The sequence below is a fragment of the Lissotriton helveticus genome, chromosome 4_2 (genome assembly GCF_964261635.1).
Source record: "Lissotriton helveticus chromosome 4_2, aLisHel1.1, whole genome shotgun sequence".
Taxonomy (NCBI): domain Eukaryota; kingdom Metazoa; phylum Chordata; class Amphibia; order Caudata; family Salamandridae; genus Lissotriton; species Lissotriton helveticus.
Genome location: NC_136064.1, coordinates 152,840,321 through 152,865,639, shown reverse-complemented (window position 1 = coordinate 152,865,639; position 25,319 = coordinate 152,840,321). Strand labels below are relative to the sequence as shown.

General features: G+C 46.9%; 1 protein-coding gene across 1 annotated transcript in view; it reads left to right on the top strand.

The window, feature by feature from the left end:
* LOC144752140 (baculoviral IAP repeat-containing protein 5.1-like) overlaps nucleotides 1-25,319 on the top strand; it is an 81,784-nt gene that overhangs the window by 29,472 nt on the left and 26,993 nt on the right. Inside the window, exon 2 of the mRNA XM_078640080.1 lies at nucleotides 17,375-17,484. Coding sequence (XP_078496206.1) covers nucleotides 17,375-17,484 — 110 coding nt within the window. The remainder of the gene's footprint in view (nucleotides 1-17,374; nucleotides 17,485-25,319) is intronic.

Sequence of the window (25,319 nt, the reverse complement as noted above, 5' to 3'; positions counted from 1 at the left end):
GGGGGGCCTGTGTGTTCATTAGTATGGAGGGGGGCATGTGTGTTTGTTAGTATGGAGGGGGGCATGTGTGTTTGTTAGTATGGAGGCGGGCCTGTGTGTTTGTTAGTATGGAGGGGGGCCAGTGTGTTTTAGTATGGAGGGGGGCCAGTGTGTTTGTTAGTATGGAGGGGAGCCTGTGTGTTTGTTAGTATGGGGGGGGCTTGTGTTTGTTAGTATGGAGGCGGGCCTGTGTGTTTATTAGTATGGAGGGGGGGGCATGTGTGTTTATTAGTATGGAGGGGGGGGCATGTGTGTTTATTAGTATGGTGGGGGGGCATGTGTGTTTATTAGTATGGAGGGGGCCTATGTGTTTATTAGTATGGAGGGGGCCTATGTGTTTATTAGTATGGAGGGGGGGGGCATGTGTGTTTATTAGTATGGAGGGGGGGCATGTGTGTTTATTAGTATGGAGGGGGGGCATGTGTGTTTATTAGTATGGAGGGGGGCATGTGTGTTTATTAGTATGGAGGGGGGGCATGTGTGTTTATTAGTATGGAGGGGGGGGGAAGTGTGTTTATTAGTATGGAGGGGGGGCCAGTGTGTTTATTAGTATGGAGGGGGGCATGTGTGTTTATTAGTATGGGGGGGGGGTTTATTAGTATGGAGGGGGGGCAGTGTGTTTATTAGTATGGAGGGGGCTGTGTGTTTGTTAGTATGGAGGGGCCTGTGTGTTTATTAGTATTGGGGGGGCCCAGTGTGTTTATTAGTATGGAGGGGGGGAAGTGTGTTTATTAGTATGGAGGGGGGCATGTGTGTTTATTAGTATGGAGGGGGGCCCAGTGTGTTTATTAGTATGGAGGGGGCCTATGTGTGTATTAGTATGGAGGGGGGCATGTGTGTTTATTAGTATGGAGGGGGGGGGGGAAGTGTGTTTATTAGTATGGAGGGGGGGCATGTGTGTTTATTAGTATGGAGGGGGGCATGTGTGTTTATTAGTATGGAGGGGGGGAAGTGTGTTTATTAGTATGGAGGGGGGCATGTGTGTTTATTAGTATGGAGGGGGGGCATGTGTGTTTATTAGTATGGAGGGGGGGCATGTGTGTTTGTTAGTATGGAGGGGGCCTGTGTGTTTATTAGTATGGAGGGGGCCTGTGTGTTTATTAGTATGGAGGGGGCCTATGTGTTTATTAGTATGGAGGGGGCATGTGTGTTTGTTAGTATGGAGGGGGGCCAGTGTGTTTATTAGTATGGAGGGGGGCATGTGTGTTTGTTAGTATGGAGGGGGGCATGTGTGTTTGTTAGTATGGAGGCGGGCCTGTGTGTTTGTTAGTATGGAGGGGGGGCAGTGTGTTTGTTAGTATGGAGGGGGGGCAGTGTGTTTGTTAGTATGTAGGGGGCTGTGTGTTTAATAGTATGGAGGGGAGCCTGTGTGTTTGTTAGTATGGGGGGGCTTGTGTTTGTTAGTATGGAGGCGGGCCTGTGTGTTTGTTAGTATGGAGGGGGGCATGTGTGTTTAATAGTATGGAGGGGGCATGTGTGTGTGTTAGTATGGAGGGGAGCCTGTGTGTTTGTTAGTATGGGGGGGACTTGTGTTTATTAGTATGGAGGGGGGCCTGTGTGTTTATTAGTATGGAGGGGGGGCCTGTGTGTTTTAGTATGGAGGGGGGCGTGTGTGTTTATTAGTATGGAGGGGGCGTGTGTGTTTATTAGTATGAGGGGGGCATGTGTGTTAGTATGAGGGGGGCATGTGTGTTTATTAGTATGGAGGGGGGCATGTGTGTTAGTATGGAGGGGGGCATGTGTGTTAGTATGGAGGGGGGCATGTGTGTTTATTAGTATTGAGGGGGGCATGTGTGTTTATTAGTATGAGGGGGGCATGTGTGTTTATTAGTATGGAGGGGGGCATGTGTGTGTGTTAGTATGGAGGGGGGCCTGTGTGTGTGTTAGTATGGAGGGGGGCCTGTGTGTGTGTTAGTATGGAGGGGGGCCTGTGTGTGTGTTAGTATGGAGGGGGCCTGTGTGTTTATTAGTATGGAGGGGGGCCTGTGTGTGTGTTAGTATGGAGGGGGGCCTGTGTGTGTGTTAGTATGGAGGGGGGGGCATGTGTGTTTATTAGTATGGAGGGGGGGCATGTGTGTTTATTAGTATGGAGGGGGGGCATGTGTGTTTATTAGTATGGAGGGGGGGCATGTGTGTTTATTAGTATGGAGGGGGGGCATGTGTGTTTATTATTATGGAGGGGGGTATGTGTGTTTGTTAGTATGGAGGGGGGCCTGTGTGATTGTTAGTATGGAGGGGGGCCTGTGTGATTGTTAGTATGGAGGGGGGCCTGTGTGTTTGTTAGTATGGAGGGGGGCCTGTGTGTTTTTTAGTATGGAGGGGGGCCTGTGTGTTTGTTCATATGGAGGGTGGCATGTGTTGTAGGAGAGTAGGGTCTGCTTCCTATGGTCACCCCCACTTTTTGCTGTGATTCTCTGTTTTTTCGACTTTAGTGTGGCTGTGGGCCAGCTAATCAGGCCCACAGCCTAGCTGTTCTCTCTCTACATTGATACCATGTACTTTAGGTACATACCAGATTGGTTACTGGGTCACCCTTGTGTGACCCTGTATAGTGTAACCTAGGTACCCAGGGCATAGGTGCACCCTAGGCCTACCAGGGGCTGCAGCATGTAATGTGCCACCCCTGGTTAGCCTTCCAAACTGACACCACAGGTCTGTTCACACAGCCTGGGTAAGGTGGTGTAATCACCCCTTACTTAGATATAGGTTTACTATATCTATATTATCATATAGACACATATAAACCTATAAGTCCCTCCTTTGGCAGACCTCAACATTCCTGGAGGCAGAGTGCTTGGTTTAATGTGAGAGGGTGCCCTAGCATGAGCTGAGCCCCTCTGCAGCTTTCGGACCCATCTCCATAAAGCTGTTCTATGATATAGCCATACCATATACTCTTAAGTGCATTATAATCCTCGCGGTTAATGCTAACTTTGGTTTGAATTTATCAAACACTTTGGAGTACTACCCCCCTGCCAGTCCCGTTGGCGGGGGTAGCATTCCACCCTTCTAGAGGGAGAAGACATGTAGTTACTGGTTTAACCGGTTAAAGTTAAACCGAGCCGCAGCATCACAAAATGGATGCTGCTGCCACAGACACGAGTCTGACCTCCTGCTGCTGAACAAAACTCTGGCAGGGGAGGTCTGGACAATAGGTTTCCTGTCCAGGGAGGTGCTGGCACCTTGTGTGCCTGGGGTACACAAGGTGCTCCATGCATTTCCCAGTTCAAGCCGGTTGCTGGGGCACTCAACCCCAGCTCTGGCACGAAACTGTACAAAGGGGAAGGGGTGTAACCACCCCCTCCCCAGGTCCACACATAGGAGGGACCTTAGAGTTAGTCCAACCCCTAAACTTACTATAAGTATAGAAACCCAGTCCCTAGGACATTAGATTACCCTGGACGAAACTCTACAACATATATCCTGGACCTTAGACATTCCTTTTCAACTAGAAGACGGAAGAAATCTTCCTTGTGGTCAAGGAGTGACCACCCTGTCCAAACAGGCTCCAAAAGCATCTTTGCCGGTCTGCGTTTTCGAGGCTTCCGCTGGATCCTGAAGAATCTGTGACACAGGACACAGACATCTCTGACGCTGACCTGCGATCCCAGCAAAGCTGAGACATGTGACCGACACAAGAGACGTGGGACCGTAACTCCTGGACATCCTGCATTTTACTGCCTGTATCGACTTCCCGAAGTTGTGCATTGGGGTGCTTGCAGCCCCAGCCCGAGCACCTTTTGCACCGAAGCTCAGAGGCCCACAATCTACGAGTGTCCCGTGGGCCCGCTTTGTGCATTTTCGCTTGACGCGTCTTCGCGGTTCCAATTCCGTTGGCTAGTGAGCCCCCAAGAAGACCAATCCTTGATTTAACTTGCTTTCCAGATTGCTCCAGGCTTGCTTCAATTTCCCTGCAAAGGAGAAACTCCACAGACCTTGCTGGTCTGCACTGAAGCCAATTTTGACATCCTGCGTGGATTGCGTTTGCCAAGGCTTGTTGGGTCCAATCCGGATAAGCGCACCGCAGTTAACGAGATCCTTTGTGGGACAGCTGGAATCCAGCTCCTGGTTGTCTTCAACTCCTCCTGGACCTCGTGGCTGAAGAGGCAACCTTCACCTTTTCACCTCAAATCACCCGACATCTGGTGGCATCTTCCTAACGCCGCCCTGGTCACTGGCTAGCAGTCCAGACTCTGTCTCCTCTGCTTTCAGGTTCTTCAGATCTTTGATCCACCGTTGGGTCCACCCGGACACTTTTACTCTGGTCGCCTGCAGCACTACTTTGCAGCTCTTTATTGGAATCGATTACAAAACCCGACACGAAAAGACACCTATGCACCCGGCTTCCCTGGGTGAGTACTCCGGTGCTCCCGTGGGTATGGACTCTCCACGTGTCCTAGTCTCAAAGGGTTCCATCGCAGTTCACCTCCTTGTACCCTTAATCTTTAACATTGTAACTTGTTCGTTTACCATAGGAAGTCAATGGTAACCCGCGGCTGTGTTTAGACACTGCACGCGTCTCCCGTGGGGCTCCTACATCCTAACCTTTGGTTGTTCTGAGTAGCCCCAGCAATTCCACAGGCCCCAGGCCTGCTTTCTAACTCATGTGGTTCTTATACCACTATTTTAGTTTGTGAGGTCCCTAGGGCAAAACGTATACTGTGCAACTTATCGTATGCTAATTAAGTTCCTTGTATTGTGCTTTTACATCTGACCTCATAAAGAGTGCAGAGGGGTTGTGTTTAGAATAAATACATATATATTTGATATATACCTTGTGTGGTGTACTTTCATTTGTTACTCAAGAGATTATAAATGGTAAAACAACTTGCTTAACTCTTCTCCAAATCTTAGCCTGAAGGATCCTCTCCACAGCTACCACTAAGATAGCTGAAAGTGCGGCAGAGAAGTCTGCAGCTGCACGAGGGGGCTGCTGACCTATAAGAGCCCCGCCTGCCATCACCAAATACCTGGGGAGCAATTTCGCCGACATCGGGCCTTGCGTGGGGGTTCACTGCTGCACGGACACACTCTGGTGGGACTCCTAGTCCCAGAGTGCTTAGCGTGCTCACCACCTTCTGCAGCTGACTGGGCGTCTGCACCAGTGCCTTTTAAGCGCCCCTCACAACCTGGGGCGCGGGACGTGCGCAGGCCGCTCCCGGGCGAAGCTCGTGCCAAGGGTGAGCCCGTCCTGCACTCGTCATTACCAGGAAGAGGCAGGGCAGGGCCAATCCTCTTGGTCGCTCTGACTGGAGCCGCTGAAGCATCAGCTGGTAAGACACGCTCGTGACTTGAGGGGACATAAGGATCGCCAGACTATAGTGACTATTCATTGTGTTAAATGGGTTGGTTGGGTTATAGCGGGAGTGTTTAGAGCTCCCTGCACTACCACTAAGTGTACAACTGTAGATTCTTCCCCAGGCAGCAGAGGCCATCGGGTCTTTGGAGTTGGACGTGTGCCGCTGCAATTTTAGAAAAGAGTGAGATTGGGAACTAACCTGTTAACAGCTAACAAAATGGGAAGAAGGGTAGGTACTGCTCGAGCAAAAACGATCGGTACCCCCCATACCCCTCAACATCCATAGACAAAATGCTTCAGAGGGCATTGGGGTGGTGGATTCTGAAATCGAGCAAACTGAAAGGCGGCTATCACTTACTCCCGATTTGTTTATTCCCCCATCCCCACCCACCCAGCGCATTCAGGGAAATCCGGTCCAAATGCAGGCAGACGTTCACCCACTGCCACCCTCTGAGACAGCATCCCACAAAAATTTGACTTGTAAAAGCAAAAACACTGAGGCTGGATGTAAAAAGAAGAAACACTGTGAGGATATTACTGTTAGCACAGAGGGGGAAGAAGAGCAAGAATTTGGATCGGATAGGTTGAATCCAGCCAGTGTAGATAAGACATAACCACCCGGGGCAATGAATTTAATAATAGACTTGCAGAATAATTTGAGGGCTATAATTAAAGAAGAAGTGGCACCACTTGCTAGCCGCCTAGCCAACTTCGAGAAAACATTAATGTCAGGGCTGGCTATTCCATCTAACCAGCGAGCCCACACGAGGGACTGACGGATGGTGCCAAGCCGAAAGTGAGGACATAATAACCCTGTTGGGGCAGGAATAGAAAATAGATAAGGCCCCAAGCTCAGCCGTGAGACAGGGAACGAAAGCGCCCCTAGGTCACAGAGAGAGAGTGAGGAGTACTAGTCCCGAGATCAGACACAATAGCAATACACCACGACTAAGAAATCAGGATGCTTTTAGCCCCCTAACTTTTGACACTGATCGCAAAGAGAAGAGACAAATAGCACAAGGTCTGAGCGAAGGCAGAAATGTTTGCCCAAGCTCAAACCTTCCAGATATAAATCTCCCTCCTGCCTGCTCTCCGTATGTAGCCATTTTGACTGGCGTCCCGCCCACTGAACCCAGCACCAAAGAAACTCACCTTGCGCTGAGGAACAAATGCCTGTTCTGGCTTACAAGACACAAACACTTAGGTGGGAGGGAAATTGGAAAAAAAGTGAAAAGGGGGAGTGCATAGTTATAAACTTTAAAAACCCTCACACGGTGACCAATCTTTTCAAAACTCCCATTAATTGCCGCAAATCTATAACATCCGTGAGCCTTCGACCTCTGAACTTTTTTTTACCCACATCCACAGACACTTAAGAAGCTGCGCTCCACCCTTATCTCTAGAAGCTGGCGCAGGGCCCCCTCTAGATGGTAGCTGGGTTGCCCATAGTAGGCATCCTCTTTTTAATATACCGGTGAATAATAGATTTGATGCACAGGAGGAGGTGGACTGACTGAGAGAGGGACTACCCAAGGCTGGGCTTTCACAAGTGGTAGGTCACGGACGCAAGGATATAGAGAGGCGGGGCTTAAAACAGTCCATGGTGGACACCAGGCTATGCACCCCTCTCATGACTACTCAGAAAGGAGGAAGAATAAAACCAACTGTGGTCCTTGATGCCCGATCGGATGCTCCCCCGGGAGAAGCGAGCATCGAAAGTACATCGAGGGGGGGAAACTAGGCGAGGGCTGTGTGGTTGACCCTAGCAATCGTTCAACACAAGATGATGTAACCACAGGGGTCAGGAGAGGCGTGAGTTGTTATTCCAATGGGTTGAAGATACTCTCATGGAACGTGGCATGTCTTAAAACAAACTGCCATGCACGGAATGGGGCGACTTTGTCGATAAATACGACTTTTGTTTATTGCAAGAGACCTGGGCGAGGGAAAATTTCCAACGAGTGGGTTGTGCTTCTTGCAATACCTTAGCTTCCCTGGGGGGGGGCGGGGGGGGAGGGAGACCCTCTGGTTGCCTATCCACCTGGATAGGCACCCACCTCGGTTGCAGGATGGATCAGTTGCCAACCCCTACAAGTGACAACCAGTGTGTGTGTTGCTTTCCTTCCCAACAGGGTGAAAATCGCCCTATTAAATGTGTCTTCTCGCCCTGTCAACAATAGCCAAGAATCGACCATTATTGCCCTGCGTGGAGATTTTATTCCAACCCTGGATCCGGGAATATGGTTGATTGTGGGGGGCGATTTTAACTGCCACTTCGAACCCCTCACCGAACCTTTAAACTTTGCCCCAATTGAAGACCTTTTATTGGTCAATTCCCAAGCACCTCACTACACCAACTAGAGCATGGTCTCCACTAGCAATGCAACTAAACTCACTTACCCTAACCTACTCATTAAGAGCATGCAATGGCTGGACTAAATCTGATCAACCAGGGCAGTTCACATTTAATAGAGTAGGCCAGGCTTCTCTTCTAGACTATATTCTGGTGGAAACAAGATTTTGGGGAAAAGTCCTTGATTTTTGCATTGAACAAAGACAGGATAGTCACCACAACGCCTTGATCTTGACCCTCAAACATTGGGACCTAGGCATTGCCAAACATTCCCCTCCAGTCGTCAATTCCCACAGTGCTCTAGTGGTGATTAACAACAGGAGAAACGTTAGATGGGCCCACATCCAACAGTGTCCTGCGAAGCTAACTAAAATCTAACAGCTGGCAGCGCCATCTCTAGTTGCAACGTGGGAGGCAGGCCATGCGGAGGGTGACACCACGGATCTAGATAAGGTAGGGAAAATACACTCCGAGCTCTCCACGGAACTGGGGGAGGTCTTCTTCCCAGTGATCCGTGCCAGAGAAAATAGTCATAATAAGTGCCCCATGTTTAATGACCAGTGCCGCAAAGCGGGATCTCCTGGAGGCATTTAAGGCTAACGTCAGGCCGCAAATCAAATCTGCCAGGGCTAAATACAAAAGGTCCATCCAGCTGGGGAAAATGAACTGGGAACAAGAAATGTGGGAAATGCTCAGGAGTGCTCTGAATGACAAAGATTTTAAAACCTTCTGGGCAATAGTGAGCATGGGTGACAGGGAAGGGAGACCGGCTATTGAGCCCAACATAGCGCCAGAAGCTTGGGAGACCCACTTTGGGTAATTATATTCCCATAGGGACACTGGCTCTGATAATATTAGCTCCACCAGCACGGTATCCAAGGCACCCCGTGTGAGGGAAATGGAGATCACTAGCACCGAAGTGAGGAACGCCATTAACAAGCTCCAACGCAACAAAGCCCCAGGTTTAGACAAATTGCCAGGGGATTTGTTCAGCAAAGAACCCTCAATATGGGTTCCATATCTGTGTGCCTTATTTAACGCGGTTCTGAAGGGTTCGAACCCGCCCAACACTTGGCGCGGGGCTGAGATTGTCCCCATATTTAAAAAAGGTTGTCCCCTCACACCCTCTAACTACAGGCCGATTAGCCTAATTGATATCCCCCAAAAACTGTTTGTTGGGTGCTCCTGGACCACCTTCAGGGCTGGCTGGAAGAAGAGCAAATATTAAGGGCCAGATGTAGGTGGCCCAATACCGGTCGGTAACGGCCGAAATTACCAAATTACGGCCGTTACCGACCGGTATTGGGCATTTGGGATGTAGGTGGCCTAAATTGAAAATTCTGTAGGCAATGTAGGGAGCACTCAAATGAGTGCTTTTCCCATTTTAGGATTTGTTATTTACCACCAAATATAAGTTGGTGGTAAATAAGGAATACCTTTGAAAATGCAAATCAGTGCATTTTCAAAGGTGCCATGTGGCAGACATATATGCCCTTAGGGCATGGATGTGTGCCACATGTGCACCCATACCCAATTGAGGGGTGCAACAGGGTGTCAAAGTGACACCCTGCCACCCTTCAATGTTTTTAACCTTTTACCGAATCGGTATTTACCGATTCGGTAATTACCAAATCTTACCGATTCGGGAACTTTTAACTAAAAATTACCTACATCCCATTTACCTATCCTTAAATACCGAATCAGTAAAATTCGGTATTTAGGAATAGGTAAATTGCGATTACCTACATCTGGCCCTATGTCCCTACCAGGCCGGCTTCAGATCAAAAATGTCAACCATTGACCAGATATTTAGATTACAACTACTCTACTGGAAAACGGTGAGTTTAGAGGGTGGCAGCCTCAATCTAATATTTGTTGGTCTGAAGTCGGCCTTCGATCTTGTACCTAGAGAAACTCTGGAGGGTGCTGAGTGACCTAGGGATTCCTCCATACCTTTTAAATGTCATTAAGAGGTTACTCCTCGACAACTTCGCACAAGTACGCTCTGGTAGGCATGGGGAACTCACTCCCCGTTTCCCTGTTCAAAAGGGGGTACGGCAGGGATGTGTTTTAGCTCCTACTTTATTTTGCCTTTTTATAAATGGTCTTACAAATCATCTTAAAACAATTAAGGAAAACAGTGCCCCAAAGTTAGCCTCAGGGAAGGTCCCAGCGCTGATGTTCACAGACGACACTCGGCTACTTTCAAAATCGCCTATGGGTATTCAGCGTATTTTAGATGGTTTTGACATTTTTTGTAAGTTAAGAGGGCTGGAGATCAATTTAGCCAAAACAAAATATAAGGTCGTCCACCCTCCCCACACAACCTGCCCAAACCCTTCCCTACATGGCACTCCCCTAGAAAGAGTTAAGACATTCGATTACCTGGGAGTTACCTTGGCAGAACATTTTGAATGGGGTCCACAGTTGGATAAAGCAAGGCTTAGATTAACGCAGACAGTGGGTGGCATAATGAAATTGTATAGATCCTCAACTTTTAAACAAGCCGCCCCCGTGGTGGCAATCTACAAAGCCCAAGCGAGGGGTGCCACACTTTATAGGGTGGAGTTGTGGGGCATTGCCCTTCTGGCAATCTGGTAACGGTGGAGAACAACTTCATGCGCCAGCTATTGGGATTACCCCGCAGCACCCCCCCTCATTCCCCTTCGCATGGACCTCAGAATGAGGCCGCTTGGTGAGGAAATCGCCCTGAGACCTCTGACTTTTTGGCGGAGGTTATGGGTGACCCCAGAGTTGTCCGATTTTAGGGCTGAGCTAACTGAGCTTTTAAACATCTGTACTACAAAGAAAATCCCATGGCTATGCCATATAAGGGACCTTGGCTCCAAGTTGGGCAAGTCGCATCTCTGGAGTACGCCCTAGACTTTGTGTACTAAGCTTTCCAGGTTGGGACCTAGTTAATTCCTACAGAGCAGCCAAATTTAACGTCCATCCGAGAATGCACCTTAAGTGGTCGTTTAACTGCAGAATTTCTAATGTTAAAGGATGTATACAGTAGGGAAAGCTTTTTAGACTTTGTTCAACCCCCACTGGCCAGGCAACTGTACATACAATTGAGACTGGGGACTCTTCCACTGGCTGCATACACCAGTAAATGGGTGAGAGACCAAACGGGTGAATTTCCTGCATGTAAATACAAGGCAGAATCTGAATTACATGTTTTGCTCCTCTGTCCCGCCTATCGGCTGCCGCGCAAGCGTTGGTTAATCCAATCCTGTAAAAATGTAGGTTTTTGTGGACTCTATGGAGGCCTACAGAGTTCTAAAGTATGACTCTCACCCTCCAATTGTTTTTTCTGTTTCGCGCTTCTTAAATTGTATGTGGCACATTCGCCGGGTTCACGTAAAGTAGTTTTCAGGGGGCTGAAGAGTTGTATGAACAGCCGATTGGCGAGTATGCTTTTAGCCAGGCCTTACGCCTTGCATCGTTGTCCCACCGTCCCTTTTTAGTATACATTTTACAAATTGTCTACTTCTATAGGGATGGTTGCTTTTAACAATTTTATCAATGATGGTTCTATTTTAACTTGCTTATGTTACACCTTATGATTTCACATCCCTGCTGTGCCTATGTATTGTGAATTGTGTCCCTTTCATTTGTGTGCAGACTATTGTACAGAGGATCCTGGTCAGCACTTGCTGTTTTTAACCAGACGTGTATCCCACATGTTTTTTTGATGCACTTTAATGGCCCCAGAGGCCAAAATAAAGTATTAATGAAATTAAATGGTAGCTTTCTATAAGTTTGACTTTATAACCTACCATCAATAAGGGTCGATTGGACTGGTGCAAGGTGCCCACTAGAATAGTGGACATCCTATACCAGGCAAACTTCTCACATTGGTGCGCAGCGGATGGGATAAGAGCTTGCACTTGTTTTTTGCCTAATAATCTTGAGAATATCATTTGAAAAATCAAATTAAGGAACCTGTAGGTACATATGAATTAAGACTTATTATACATACATTCTACTGAACTTAGCAGTTGTAGGTGATAAGGGCTTAGCACACCCTGACTACAACTCCTAGAGAGGTTCTAATAGGTAACACGTAGCGTAGGTAGGTGCACACATCACACCTCACTAGTCATGGCTTTAAGGGCAGGAGCTAGTGCCTCTCTGCCAGATGTCAGTGAGGAACAGCCATCTAAATATGACACATTCACTTTCCAAGAGTTATTGAGAGGATTGTGTGCCATAAGAAAATGAAAGCAAGGACCGAGTCCAACCACCCAACACCTCATAGATATCCTGGTGGCAGATGACTTAGCTAAAGCATCAGATCCAGATACCCAAGGTAGTGGGGGGGGGGCACCCCTCATCTGAGGAGGAACCTAGTGGGGCACCCCACCAGGACTCTGAAGATGTGGAGGGTGTAGACCAGGAAGTGGTTGATGAACCCAACCTGGGAGAGACAGGACTACCTGGAGATGGCCATAGTTCGCCTTCCTTCATCCCCCCCCCCCCCGTAGGCCAACTGGTGTACCAAGAAGACAGAGATCTCTCTCAGGAGAATCTTACCATTCTAGTTCATCACTAGGATCCTCTGCCTCATCTCACAGGAGGAAAACATCCTCTGAGAGAAGTCAAGCTTAGGATCAAGAGGCAATAAGTTGCCCTTGAGAAAGAGACCCTAGCTCTTGAAAGAGAGAGAGAAAATTAGCAGGGCTAGAGCCCTCTGGTGGCAGCATAACCCCTAGTTGTAGGGAAAGGTCTTATGACTATAAAAACCTAAGCAAGATTGTCCCTCCCTATCAGAGTGGGCATGACATCCACAAATTGATAACTGCTCTGGAAAGGTCCTGCAAAGTACAACAGGTACCACCTAAGCAGTGGGCAGCAATCTTGTGGCTCTCCTTTGCAGAAAAAGGTAGAAATAAGCTCCTCACTGTCAGAGAAGAGGATGCTTACAATTACAATGTCCTGAAGAGTGCTCTGATAGATGGGTTTGGCCTAACCACTGATCAGTATAGGTTGCTGTTCAGAGATACCCAAAAGAAACCGACTCAGGACTGGACATACTTTGTAGATTGTGCTACTAAGGCTCTGGAAGGCTGGTTACTGGGCAGTAAAGTAAGTGACTATACAGGATTGTATAACCTTATAATGAGAGAACAGATTCTTAATAATTGGCAGAATCAGTTATTGCCTCAACACCTGGTTGACTCTGATTTGACCTCTCCCCAAGAATTGGGTAAGAGGGCAGACAAATGGGTCAGAACCAAAGTGAAGCAGAAGGTACAGAACCAAGTTGGTGACCAGAAGAAACAAGACCAAAAGGGTAGGGGAGAAAGCAAAAGACCAGAAGTCTTCTCAAGGTCCCCAAAAAGCTTCTAATGGTGGGGGTCCCCAACAATCCAAAAAGAAAGAAGTTCCAAAGAAGCCCTGGTGCAAAGTTTGTAAAAGTAATTCTCACTGGACCAGTGATTGCACAAAAACAGAGACCGCTCCAGCCACCATTGCCCCAAGGCAACTTTTCCCCGTAGTTCAGCTCCAAGTGGTGGTTCTCAACAGAAGTGTGTAGTAGGGTTAACCCTGGGACCTGTGCTGGGTTCTGGCCTAGTCAGAACGCCAACTCAAGCTGTTTTGATCTGTGATGGAGGCATCGATATGTCCTCCTCCTCTGTGAGCCCCAGTAATCTGGGCAAGTACAGACAAACTTCTTTAGTCAATGAAAAAGAGGCTCCGGCCTACAGGGACACAGGTGCTAGTGTCACAATGGTGATACCTGACTTTGTGGACCCTGGACAGATCATACTCTGTGAAACCTACCAAGTGACAAATGCTAGCATTGTCACTACCACACATAGTATGGCAGCTGTTAATTTCTCCTGGGGAGGGGTAACTGGCCTTAACCGCATGCGTACGGCGGCTATTTTCGTGCTGCGTGGCTTTTTTCAAAAACCGGCGTTGCATGACGAGCTCAGCTCGTCATGAGCGCGGAAGGGTTTAAGAAGGTTGTTGTTAGTTCAGACCTCCTTGTAGAATGTTTGCTTGGCAATGACCTAGAGACTTCAGCCTGGGCTGAAGTGGAGTTTAGGACTCCTGCAGAAATATTAGGCATATCGGCACATGTTCTTGCTGTGACTAGGTCACAGGTCAAAAATTGCAACCATGAAACAGGCACTGGATTCTAGAATAAAGGACCAGTTGCCTCCCAGGACAAGGAGCAGTAGGGTTAAGGCCGTGCCTTCCCCCCTGCCTCAGAGTGAGGATCAGCCTTCTGAGGAAGATGATTGTGAGCCTGAAGAAGGAACTGTCCTGGAAGAACTTGAACCTGATCAGGGTGAGTTTCTTGGGACAGGGGGCCCTTTCAGGGCAGATCTGAGGCAGGCGCAGTTGGACTGCCCTTCTCTTGAACCCCTCAGACAGCAAGCTGCTGCTGAGGCTGCAGGGAATGCTCAAGGTACCCATTCAGTGTATTGGGATGATGGGCTCCTATATTCAGAGGCTAGAGATCTCAAGCCTGGTGCTTTCAGGAGGTTGGTCTTACCTTTGGCATTCAGGGGCTTCCGTTTGACACCAGCCCATGATATTCCCATTGCAGGACATCTTGGTCAGAACAAAACTTGGGACAGGCTTGTCCCTCACTTTCACTGGCCCCACATGTCTGAAGACACAAAGGAGTTTAGTCGCTCCTGTGTATCCTGCGAAGCCAGTGGCAAAGCAGGTGGCACAACAAAGGCCCCCCTTATACCGCTACCTGTGGTGGGGGTTCCCTTTGAAATAGTTGGGATTGACCTTGCTAGACCAATGGATCCCCAAACAGCCTCTGTGCACAGATTTATACTGGTGATTGTGGATCATGCCACCAGATACTCAGAAGCTATACCCCTTAGGACCACTACAGCACCTGTTGTGGCAAGAGCCCTCTTGGGAGTTCTCTCAAGAGTGGGTTTCCCTAAGGAGGTGGTATCAGACGGATGCAAACTTTGTCTAGTTACTTAACTGCAATGTGGAAGGAGTGTGGAGTGAACTAGAAGTTCACCACACCCTATCACCCACAATGCAATGGTAAAGTTGAAAGGGTCATCAAAACCTTAAAGGGTATGATTAAGGGTCTCCCAGAAAAGCTCAGGCGGGGATGCGATATCCTGCTACCCTGCCTTTTAATTGCATACAGGGAGGTTCCTCAGAAGGGGGTTGGCTACAGCCCATTTGAACTTCTGTTTGGGCACCCTGTCAGAGGTCTATTGTGTCTAGTGAAGGAGGGATGGGAGTTACCTCTCAAACCCCCTAAACATGACATTGTGGACTATGTACTTGGTCTCCACTCCTAGATGGCTGAGTACATGAAAAAGGCATCCAAAACCCTTGAGGCTAGTCAGGAATTGCAAACGACCTGGCATGACCAAAAGGCTGTACTGACTGTTTACCAGCCAGGACAGAACGAGTGGGGTTTGGAGCCTGTGGCCCCAGAAGCCCTCCAAGACAAGTGGAGTGGACCCCACACTATTGTTGAACTGAAAGGAGAGGTCACCTATTTGGTTGATCTTGGAACTCCCAGAAGCCCCCACAGGTGGCTAGCGCAGTCAGGGCACAGGCATGCCCAGGTCAAGGACCTCCTGTGCTGTGCTCATATGCCCCCTCCTCCCACCAGTCGCCAGTGGAAACAGTGCAGTGACTAGTGGCTGCACTTGACCGCGCTGTCCTACATGGGAACATTGCATCCCCCGCCCCCAATATCCTTATTTAAGAAAGAGGGGGTCAGCGGTGAGCTGGTTCTACATGCCTATGGACAAGGGCATCCAGCCCCAAGAGAGCGTGTCCAGGAAACCACACAAATTGCACAAAGGGCCCAGACTCCCTGCAGGACACAGACTTTGGTGATCCGAGAACCCTACGCGACACTGAACATTGGGTCAACCTGTGGACGGCGTGGCCAGGAGGGACAAAGAGGGACGCCAGTGGGCAGGGGCAGGTTCCATACCTCACCCCAACCCTCTGTGCTGGAAGTGATGAGCCTCGGTGCTGGACTCAGGGGGACTCCCAGGGACACCACAATTAATGCGTGGTGATGAGCAGAATGTAGCACTAAGGTGGCCGCCCCTTTAGGTGGGCAAGCTGCATGTGTCGCGGGAAGCCTCATCTCTGGGAGAGTCCGTACCCACATAATACTGCATGAAAAACTGTTGGGGGAAATGTGAAGTCCCCCATCCAGATCTACTTCTGATCAATCTTTCTTATTCGAGAAAAAGGAAGCCTGTAATCCACCTCTTTTTCCACTCAACAGACTTCCAAACACTGATGCGGACATTCAACAACTTCCTCAATCAACGACACACAATGGATGCCGAGGGTAGAAGAATGAAATCCAAAGGCAATAATGCCACCAAGGAGGAACTTTCCATTGGTGTAAACCCTGTAGGCACGGCATTATTCAAGAAAACCAGATATTTCTCCTCATTTGACTTTTATAACCCCCCCCTTGAAAACAGATATGAGTAAGGACTAAGAATTAGCCTGAGTTCTAAATTGTTTTTAAAAATATGTAAACATCGATGTAACAAGTGCTGGATAGGTCTCTTTCCTGCTCGAGTCACCTGGAGAGTTCCTGTTTAGTTTGGCCGGGGTCTAAACTTGTTCCACGCAAACACAAGGCCAGCCACCCCGTCCTGTCCCGCCGCCACCCCGTCCTGTCCCGCCGCCACCCCGTCCCGTCCCGCCACCCCGTCCTGTCCCGCCGCCACCCCGTCCCGTCCCGCCACCCCGTCCCGCCTCACTGAGTGGTGGCACAGGAGGCAGACCAAGTAGTCCAGTGATGCCCTGGCTACAGACAGCCATAGAGCAGCTCCTGCTTGTAGGAGGGGGGGGTCCAGGAGGGTCACAGGGGCTCATCAGATACCACCTCTGCCTCTGGCACCACTGCACACTTGCTGTGGTAGCCGTTATACCACCATTAAAACAAATCTGCCCTCAGTAGTGATGCTGTCTGGTGACTCCTCAGTGCAGTGCTGAATGCAAGGACCTCCGTGAGGTCTATCTACTCTAACATTAGTTCTGAGCCGAGTCCCAGCAAGTACCTATTCCAGATGATCTCTGAGCTTGGATGACTTCTCCCAGCCCCAGCATTGCACAATGTTAGGTGCTGCAGAGTATGTGGTCTTTTGTAAGCAAATGCCCAGCGGTGGAGCCGGCGGAGACCTGCAGTTGAAGAAGATGGTTTGTACGTTCTCTAAAGAGTAGGAGTTGAGGGCACTGCTCCTCTACATTGGTCTAGAAGAGCTGTTTACTTTTCATGCTTCGAAACAGTGACTTACTTTTCTATCAGGCCTGAAACTCACAAGAATTGCACCTCCATTCTGTTGTAAAAAAAAACATCCAAAATGCATTTTCTCTCTTCTCCACCTGAACTTCTGATTGACTTTCATATCCAGGTCAGAAGGGGTCATGTGTCCCATTTAGATGCTTAGATGCTGGATGAGCTGCTCGATGATGGATTTTTCTTGATAATTACCTTGTACGTGGTTTCTATGCAGATCATTTGTGTGCGCACTTCGGACGTGGTTGTCCTGGAATTGAGGCTTGGATCTGGCATTCCTGGGTCTCTGGTGGCCGCAACCTCATGGTCAACTGATGTTGATATAACAATCACATTGAGGTCAGCAGATGCTGTATGTTGATAACCTTGCTTAGACTTCATGAATATCTTCTCTGCTTTGCAGATGGCCAAAGCTGGCTTTGTGCACAGTCCCACCAACAACGAGCCCGACGTCGCCCGCTGCTTCTTTTGCCTGATTGAGTTGGAGGGATGGGAGCCTGACGATGACCCCTGGTGAGTTGGAGGGTTGACGATGACCCCTGGTGAGTTGGAGGGTTGACGGTGACCCCTGGTGAGTTGAAGGGTTGACGGTGACCCCTGGTGAGTGGGAGGGTTGACGGTGACCCCTGGTGAGTGGGAGGGTTATTGACGATGACCCCTGGTGAGTTGGAGGGTTGACGATGACCCCTGGTGAGTTGGAGGGTTGACGATGACCCCTGGTGAGTTGGTGAGTTGGAGGGTTGACGGTGACCCCTGGTGAGTTGGTGAGTTGGAGGGTTGACGGTGACCCGTGGTGAGTTGGAGGGTTGACGGTGACCCCTGGTGAGTTGGAGGGTTGACGGTGACCCCTGGTGAGTTGGAGGGTTGACGGTGACCCCTGGTGAGTTTGAGGGTTGACGATGACCCCTGGTGAGTTTGAGGGTTGACGATGACCCCTGGTGAGTTTGAGGGTTGACGATGACCCCTGGTGAGTTTGAGGGTTGACGATGACCCCTGGTGAGTTTGAGGGTTGACGATGACCCCTGGTGAGTTTGAGGGTTGACGATGACCCCTGGTGAGTTTGAGGGTTGACGATGACCCCTGGTGAGTTTGAGGGTTGGGAGACTGATGATTACCCCTGGTGAGTTGCATCTCAGGTTCTTCTTTCTTCAACCATTCCATTTATATAAATTAGTGGTGAATTAAATTCACGGGACACATTTAGGCCCTCACTACTTCTGCAGTTATGTTTGGGATTTGTATTTGTTTTTCAGGGCATTTTGTTCTCCTGTTTGAAAGGCACTCTAAGGTGGTTAATGATGAGCCCAGGGGCTGCTCCAATATCAGCTAATGATTGACAAATAGTTTCAAAGGAGGAAATGGTGAATGTTTGCATATATTGATACAGCTGTGTGGAAATTTAGGGTTTTGTCCAGATCATATTGTCCTCTTCTAACATGTTATGATCCTCAATACATCGCTCAAAGTCCTGCTCCTGAGAGCTGAGTGACCGGAGACTGGAGTCTGGCACAGCGGTGGTCTCTCTGGGCCCTAATGTGTCGCTAGTGATCAATGAATGTCCCTCTGCTGAGTTTTTCAGTGGCCTTCTGGACAGGTGGACAGGGCAGTAGAGTAGGCCCTGAATGCCCATGTCATAGGGAGAACTGCATCACCCACAGAAAAGTAGAAACACAACAACACAGTTTACCATTGTGTGGACAGCCACCATGTTAAAAATCCATGTATCACCAGAGGAGATAGTTAAAAGTAAAAATTAAGACATTATATTAGCATTTATATTCTAAATTTTACCCAGGAAACCAATAGGAAACAAAATATGCCAAATACTCCTCTAAGTAGTCTGCATAGGCAGTGTCCAATGTTTTAGCTTGAAGCCTAAGAACCCACCTCCAAGCTTGGGAATTCCAGGTAGCTCACCATACCCTGTTCACTCCTGCCAGTGTAACCTTCTCAGTGTAGCTTCAAAATGTTGCAGAAATGCAACCAACAGGCTCCTCAAACCCTTCGCTCCAGTGTAGCATACATTTCTGGGAGATGTGGTACCCAAGCAATAGAGCATGAACAAATTCCCTTGGAAAACGTAAACATTTCCCCACCCAGATTTAATTTTGATCTTTCTTAGAGAGTACGGAAGCCTGTAAGCCACCTCCTATTCCACTCAACAGACTCCCACACACGGATGCGGACATTAAACCGCTTCCTCCATCAACGAAACACAAAGGATGCTGAGGGAAGTAGAATGAAATCCAAGGGTAATAATGCCTCCAAGGAGGAGCTTTCCATTGGTGTAAACAGTACAGACCCCAGCATCATTCAAGAAGACCACAGACATCTCTCCTCATTTCACTCTTAGTACCCCCTCTTGAAAACTGATACAACAAACTAAAAAAAGACCCTCAACCTCACAGGTCACAATGCACAAGACCCAGAGGTAACGACACAGCTGCCACCGGCACCCGTCTGTAATTTCCTCCCTTTTTCAGTAGATTCTCAGCTTTGGCCTCTGCCGCAGCTTCTGAGCACACTTGTTGGGTTACCCTCTTCATTACAGGTGTCTCAGGTGAGAATGATAAGAACCTGTCTGAGTGAAACAGCTGCCCAGACACTATTGTATCCTCTTTTAAGTTGATACCTAAGGCAGCAAGAGAATATTTGTTAATGCGGAAATGCAGTAAGGACCAATCAGGTGGAAGCTTTGATTCTGGGTGTTCTTTCGCATACTCGAAGTTAAAAGCTATTTTATATGAGACCCCGAGAAATCTGGTCAGAGTGAGGCGGGCCGAGTGAGGCGGGCTAGAACAGAACATAAGCGAGCCATTAGAAACAGGAAACTTATTTTGAAAAATGAGGCCTGGGAGGCCCTACATAAAGCATCGACGCAGAAAGATAGCTCCGCGTTCTGGAAGGCGGTTAAAGCGCATTTTATGACAAATGAAGGACTGGCCATTGAAATGGCCATCACTGAAGAACAATGGAACAAACACTTTTCCAAACTATATAATGGTGAGGCTAATTTCGATGTGATGGGAAGTAACGTTGAAGAGGAACACATTTCGGTACCATCGCTCCACCACTTAGATTCGCAGTTCACCTTGGACGAGGTGACCCGGGCACTCTCTGCAAGTCAGGGTGGTACGGCTCCTGGCCAAGATGGGGTACCTGTAGATTTACACATGTCGAACATTTCCCTGTGGGGGGCAATAATAGTCAAGGTAATTGCCGCTTTTTTCCGTACCCCTTTTTAATCTACTATAGTTCCAATTTTTAAAAAGGGGGACTAGCAGGATCCAGGATGTTATAGATCTATTCTTTATTGGATGCTATGACAAAAATAGTAGAACGCATATTATCAGAACGTTTACAGGACTGGGCTGAGGACCATTTGATTTTGTCCGATTTGCAATCTGGTTTTCGTGCAGGTCTGGGGAAGGTAGAGCAGAGCTTTAATCTTTCAATTCTAGTGGGAAATACACTTGGGCCAAGCAGGGAAAGTTCTTCTTGGCGTTTGTGGACCTCACAGCCGCCTTTTACTGCGTGGTTCACAACAAACTATGGTCCGCATTAGAAGCTATGGGGGTTGATTATCAGATTATTTATTTCTTGTAGTGTATTTATACTGATGTGAAGGCTCGTTTACGTAATGGCTTAAAGGGTGAGTGCTCGGCCCCGTTTCCAATAAGGAGGGGGGTCAGGCAAGGATGTGTCCTGTCCCCTTTTCTTTTCAATCTTTATATTAATGGTCTGGGCGACGCACTCCTGAAAGGGAATCACTTCCCCCAAGTAGCTGGCCGTCCAATACCAGCTCTTTTATACGCTGATGACGCAGTATTGATGGCCCGTACACAAGTAGGCCTACAGACGATTTTAGATACTTTTTCTAGTTTTATGAAAGATCTTGCATTAGGAGTGAATACTAAGACTTTCATTATGTAGTGTGGCCATGGTATCCAGAGGTCTAAGGTCATGTTTGTGGCAGGACAGAAGATTGGGTTCACTAAGATTGTCGTACCTCGGAATTCTCTTTGACCAAAACGATACTTGGGCACAAGCCGTTTCAGCAAAAAAAGCTAGCGCTATAATGAACAATAAATGCTTGTGATAATCATTCAGCCCAGTCTACGATACATGTCATTCTTTTTTGTAAATGTTATCTTGATGCAAGGAAAGTTTGCGTATTACTGGTTCTGAAATCGCTGGGGCTCCAGCATTGTCGACCGGCTCTCCTTGTATTACTACTTTTGGACAATGTGCACTATGTTCTTAGGATCGAAACTTTTTAAAAACGAGTCAAAGGAAATGTATGTCTAATCCTCCTTTTTATTTGTAACCTGAACTATGATCAATTTTATAATGTTCAATATTTGTCATTATTTATAGATAACATTTCTTATTTGCTTGGTATATTAATTCATGAAATAACTGTTGTCTCATTTTATGTGCTTTTATGATTGTTTGATATGTCAATCGAATAAAGCTTTCCATGGATTGATAAGAACCAAAGTATTTGTTGCAGTCAATGAAAGATCCTTCGTAGACAGGTAGTGTAGGTTTTATGATCCTTTTTATTTAAAGATAATACTCTTAATTACGGCTTAGAGATGTAATATAAATGTAAAACTAATATCCCACCAGGAGCAGCCTCCTGCTGCTCAGCCTGTGCTCTCCATCTCATCTCTCAAGCCCACAAGCCTTCTATGTCCTCAGACCCACACAGAGGCCGAGCAGCAGGTACCATGGAAACTAGGGAGAGGATGCAATATACTTACTTCAGGCAAGAACACGTTTCCCACTCTTTGAAATAATAAACATACGTAATGGACATCTTTCACCCCCTACTCATCCCAACCCGGGACATCTTGGGACACAGTAGGCAAAGAAAAGGGTGTCTCTCATCCCACTCTCATGCCCAAAGCTAAGTGCATCTTGTGTACACAGGTAGCAGTTAATAAAAAACATTTTCAACCAAGTAGAATCATAAAAGGATCTCTTTCAACCACACTCGTGCATAGCAGTAGGCAAAGGGCGTGCTCCAACCCTCCCTCGTCAGAAATCTTTATTCCGTAAACCTAAAAGTTGACCATAAAAGTACATTACACAATCCAGCAGTAACACTAACTTAATCTAATATAAAAATACCATTCTCAGATTCACATCATAATGGTTTTACGATCTTTAAAAATATTTTTTTTAAAAGCTGTCGCAGAAGCAATCGTAAATTAGTCATCTAAGGTTTGTAACGCTAAAAATGCAGCTCTACATTGTCTCAAGGCAAATTTTCTCTGTACAAGGATAATCCATTTCCTTCTTGGGCTGGTATAAAATTTACAAAAAAATATATATGTATGGTCGACTGTGCAGAGTTCTCATCGCTGGGGCAATTACAGAACATTTTCGACCAGTCATTTCGTTCAGGAAAGCTTAAGGATCTAAAGAAAATGTTGCGTCTAAAATGTGATAGCAAGAATCTATCATAGTCTCCAGTAACTAACAAAATGTACGGTTGTATTGTTGGAGTTGCCAAAATGATATAATGGGTTTGAACTGTTGATTTACTCTTTTCTAAGGTGGTTCTGCATTGGCCCAAAACACGCAAACAGCTAGCTTCAAGTTCTTTCCTGGGGACTTCACGCAGAGAATCTTGATCATTAAAATATTCTGCATCCCCATATTTAACAAGAAACATTTTAATATACCCTAATCATCTTACGTCTTTGACCCCATCAATCCCCAAGGCGTCCTTCAGGATGTGATGATTAAAATCAGTCTCATCGGCAGTCCACACTCTGCCACAATAAGATTGGCTGGATCATAATGATATCCTCTAAATAGGGCATGCCCAATTCAAAGTGGCAAACAGGTGCTATCTGGCAGCCCCACAGTTCATATTCAATTTTTTTGAACAGTTTATAATGAGGCCCAAAATTTGACATAAAATTAGCAAACAAATTACCAAATTAACAACCCTTTGGGACCTAGCGGCATACAGGCCATTAAAACGGCGTTGTCCGCGAACAACAATGCGGGGGCGGGACGATTCGCTGCTGTTGGCAAATCCTTGCACTCCTGGATAAGATTTGTTTACAGACCATTTATATAAAGTGTGAAAAGGTAAGGCGCAATGATACAGCCTTGTCCTACACCTTTCATCACTCTAAAGTGCTTGGTACATTCTCCACCCAGCCCGTAGCTTACCCTTGCCTGTGCTTTTGAGTAAAGCCGTTTTAAAAAAGTGACTATTAAAACCTCCATCCCTAACCCCTCTAAAATCTGCCACAGCTTATCATGACTTGCACCATCGAATGCAGCAGTCAAATCAACAAAGGTTAAAAATAACTTTTCCCTTTTTGATTTAGTGTATTTGTCTAAAAGAATATGTAAATTAAGACCCTGTTCAATTGTTCCGAGGCCTTTGCCGAAGCCGTATTGTAAGTCTCTTATTAATGCTCACTCTTCCGCCCAGACCTGTAGCCTATCTAACATAATTCGACCAACAATCTTAACTGTGGAATCCAACAGTGAGATTGGATGATAACAGGCTGGGTTAGCCCTGTCCCCTTTTCAGGTCTCTGCCTGAAAAGGGGACAGTCATACGAGGCTCTTTGGAATCGATACGATTCCACAAGCCGTGTCCCAGCTTCACCTTCAGTGTGGATTCGTGCGCGTTGTTTGGCTTCACAAATTGTGCCTAAGGCAGTCAATGATTGCACCTAAGGCATGTCAATGGCTGCTTGTTGCCACCCTGTCTCCTTCTCCCACATAGACGACCAATGAGAATGGTCCTGTCTTAACTTGGCTAAGCCAACATAGTTTACACAGATGCACATAAAAGGCTGTACAAAAGGGGTGTGATGTAAAGGGTGAACATCACACCATCTCTTTACTGACTCTAGGTGGAACAGAGGATCAAATTCAAACTCCTGTGCACAGTTTTCCCAAGGCCAGTCCCTGTGCCAAATCCAGCAGGCACATGGGGCTGAGTATGTGATGTTACAACATCAAGGGTGTGATTTTAAGTAAGGTGAACCTACTGAATTTGTGAAAGGGTCAGAACCAAAGTATAAAAGGTGGGCCTATTGGCTTTATGGAGGGGTCAGCACATGAACTTATATAAAGCATACCTATTGTTTTGTCAGAAAATCACTAATATTTATAAACAAATGTATATGTACATTCACTATTCTTCCCCTTCTATTTTTGTTTTTAATTTTTTTTAATGAACATTTTTAGGTTTTCCCTTCTCACCCAGGACATACACAGCTTTAATTTTTGTAGTGTGCCTTGAGGAAAGCCCCATGGTCCTGCTGGGCCCCTGCAATCTGCCCCATTCAAGGGACAATGCAGGAGCCGGATGCAGCATTTTTTTTATTTGTTATCTCTTTTTTTTTTTAGCACAAATCCTCTGAGTTCACAGTAAAATCATAGTAACTCAGCCCCCTTATTATTTATTTTTCTAGCTTTTTTCTCAGGACAGGAGACTGAGTCCCAGAGGTCTAAAATTGCTGCCATTGCTTCTTTGTTTGTGGTGAACTTCTCTCTAGATCGGTTAGCTCCGCTGATCCTCCGCACTGTGAGAAAATGTATATATTGCACCAGAATTTCCAACCACAAGGCTTCAGCGGGGAAAAACGAGCCACTCCAATTGCTGCAGTAAACATGTTAAAGATTTAATGACACAAAAAGCAGATGCGTTGTGACCTCTCTTGGGGTCTTGGTCAATATACATATTTTCTTTAACTGAGTCTGCACGCCAAAAAACAGCAAGCACTCCAGTACGTGTGCAATATTCTTTATTTTCCTTTATTTAGCAGCCAGTTCCAACTCACTGACGCGTTTCGGCTTCCACAAGCCATACTCAAAGTGAGTGAACCCCACCACCTCATGAGAGAAATAGACCGCAATACATGAACATGTTAAACAATATTGTCCTTCTTGGCTCTGCCACCTGGAGAACCCAGCAACTCCACAATAAAATATGTAGTTCACAAAGCAAGTTAAAATCATTTAAAAAGAATTGCAAATATACAACGCACAGAGACCAATTTATATGAATCTAAATATCGAAAAATCAAACCTAAAATGATCCACTTATGAATGGATAAATTATCGAAGTTAGTTTAAATGTTAAATTCATCTAGTGTTTTATCAAATCCACTTAGGTCCATTCATAACCCCAGCCTTTCCTAATTATGTTAAATAAAGAAAACAGTCAGGGAAACTTCAGCAATACAAGAAATAACTGAGGATGGGGCAATAACCTTCCCATGAGGGACTTTCGTGCTTGCTGTAGAATGAACATTTTCTAGTGTGTATTTTGATGAATATTTTCTTTAACTCAGTGACCCAATTTA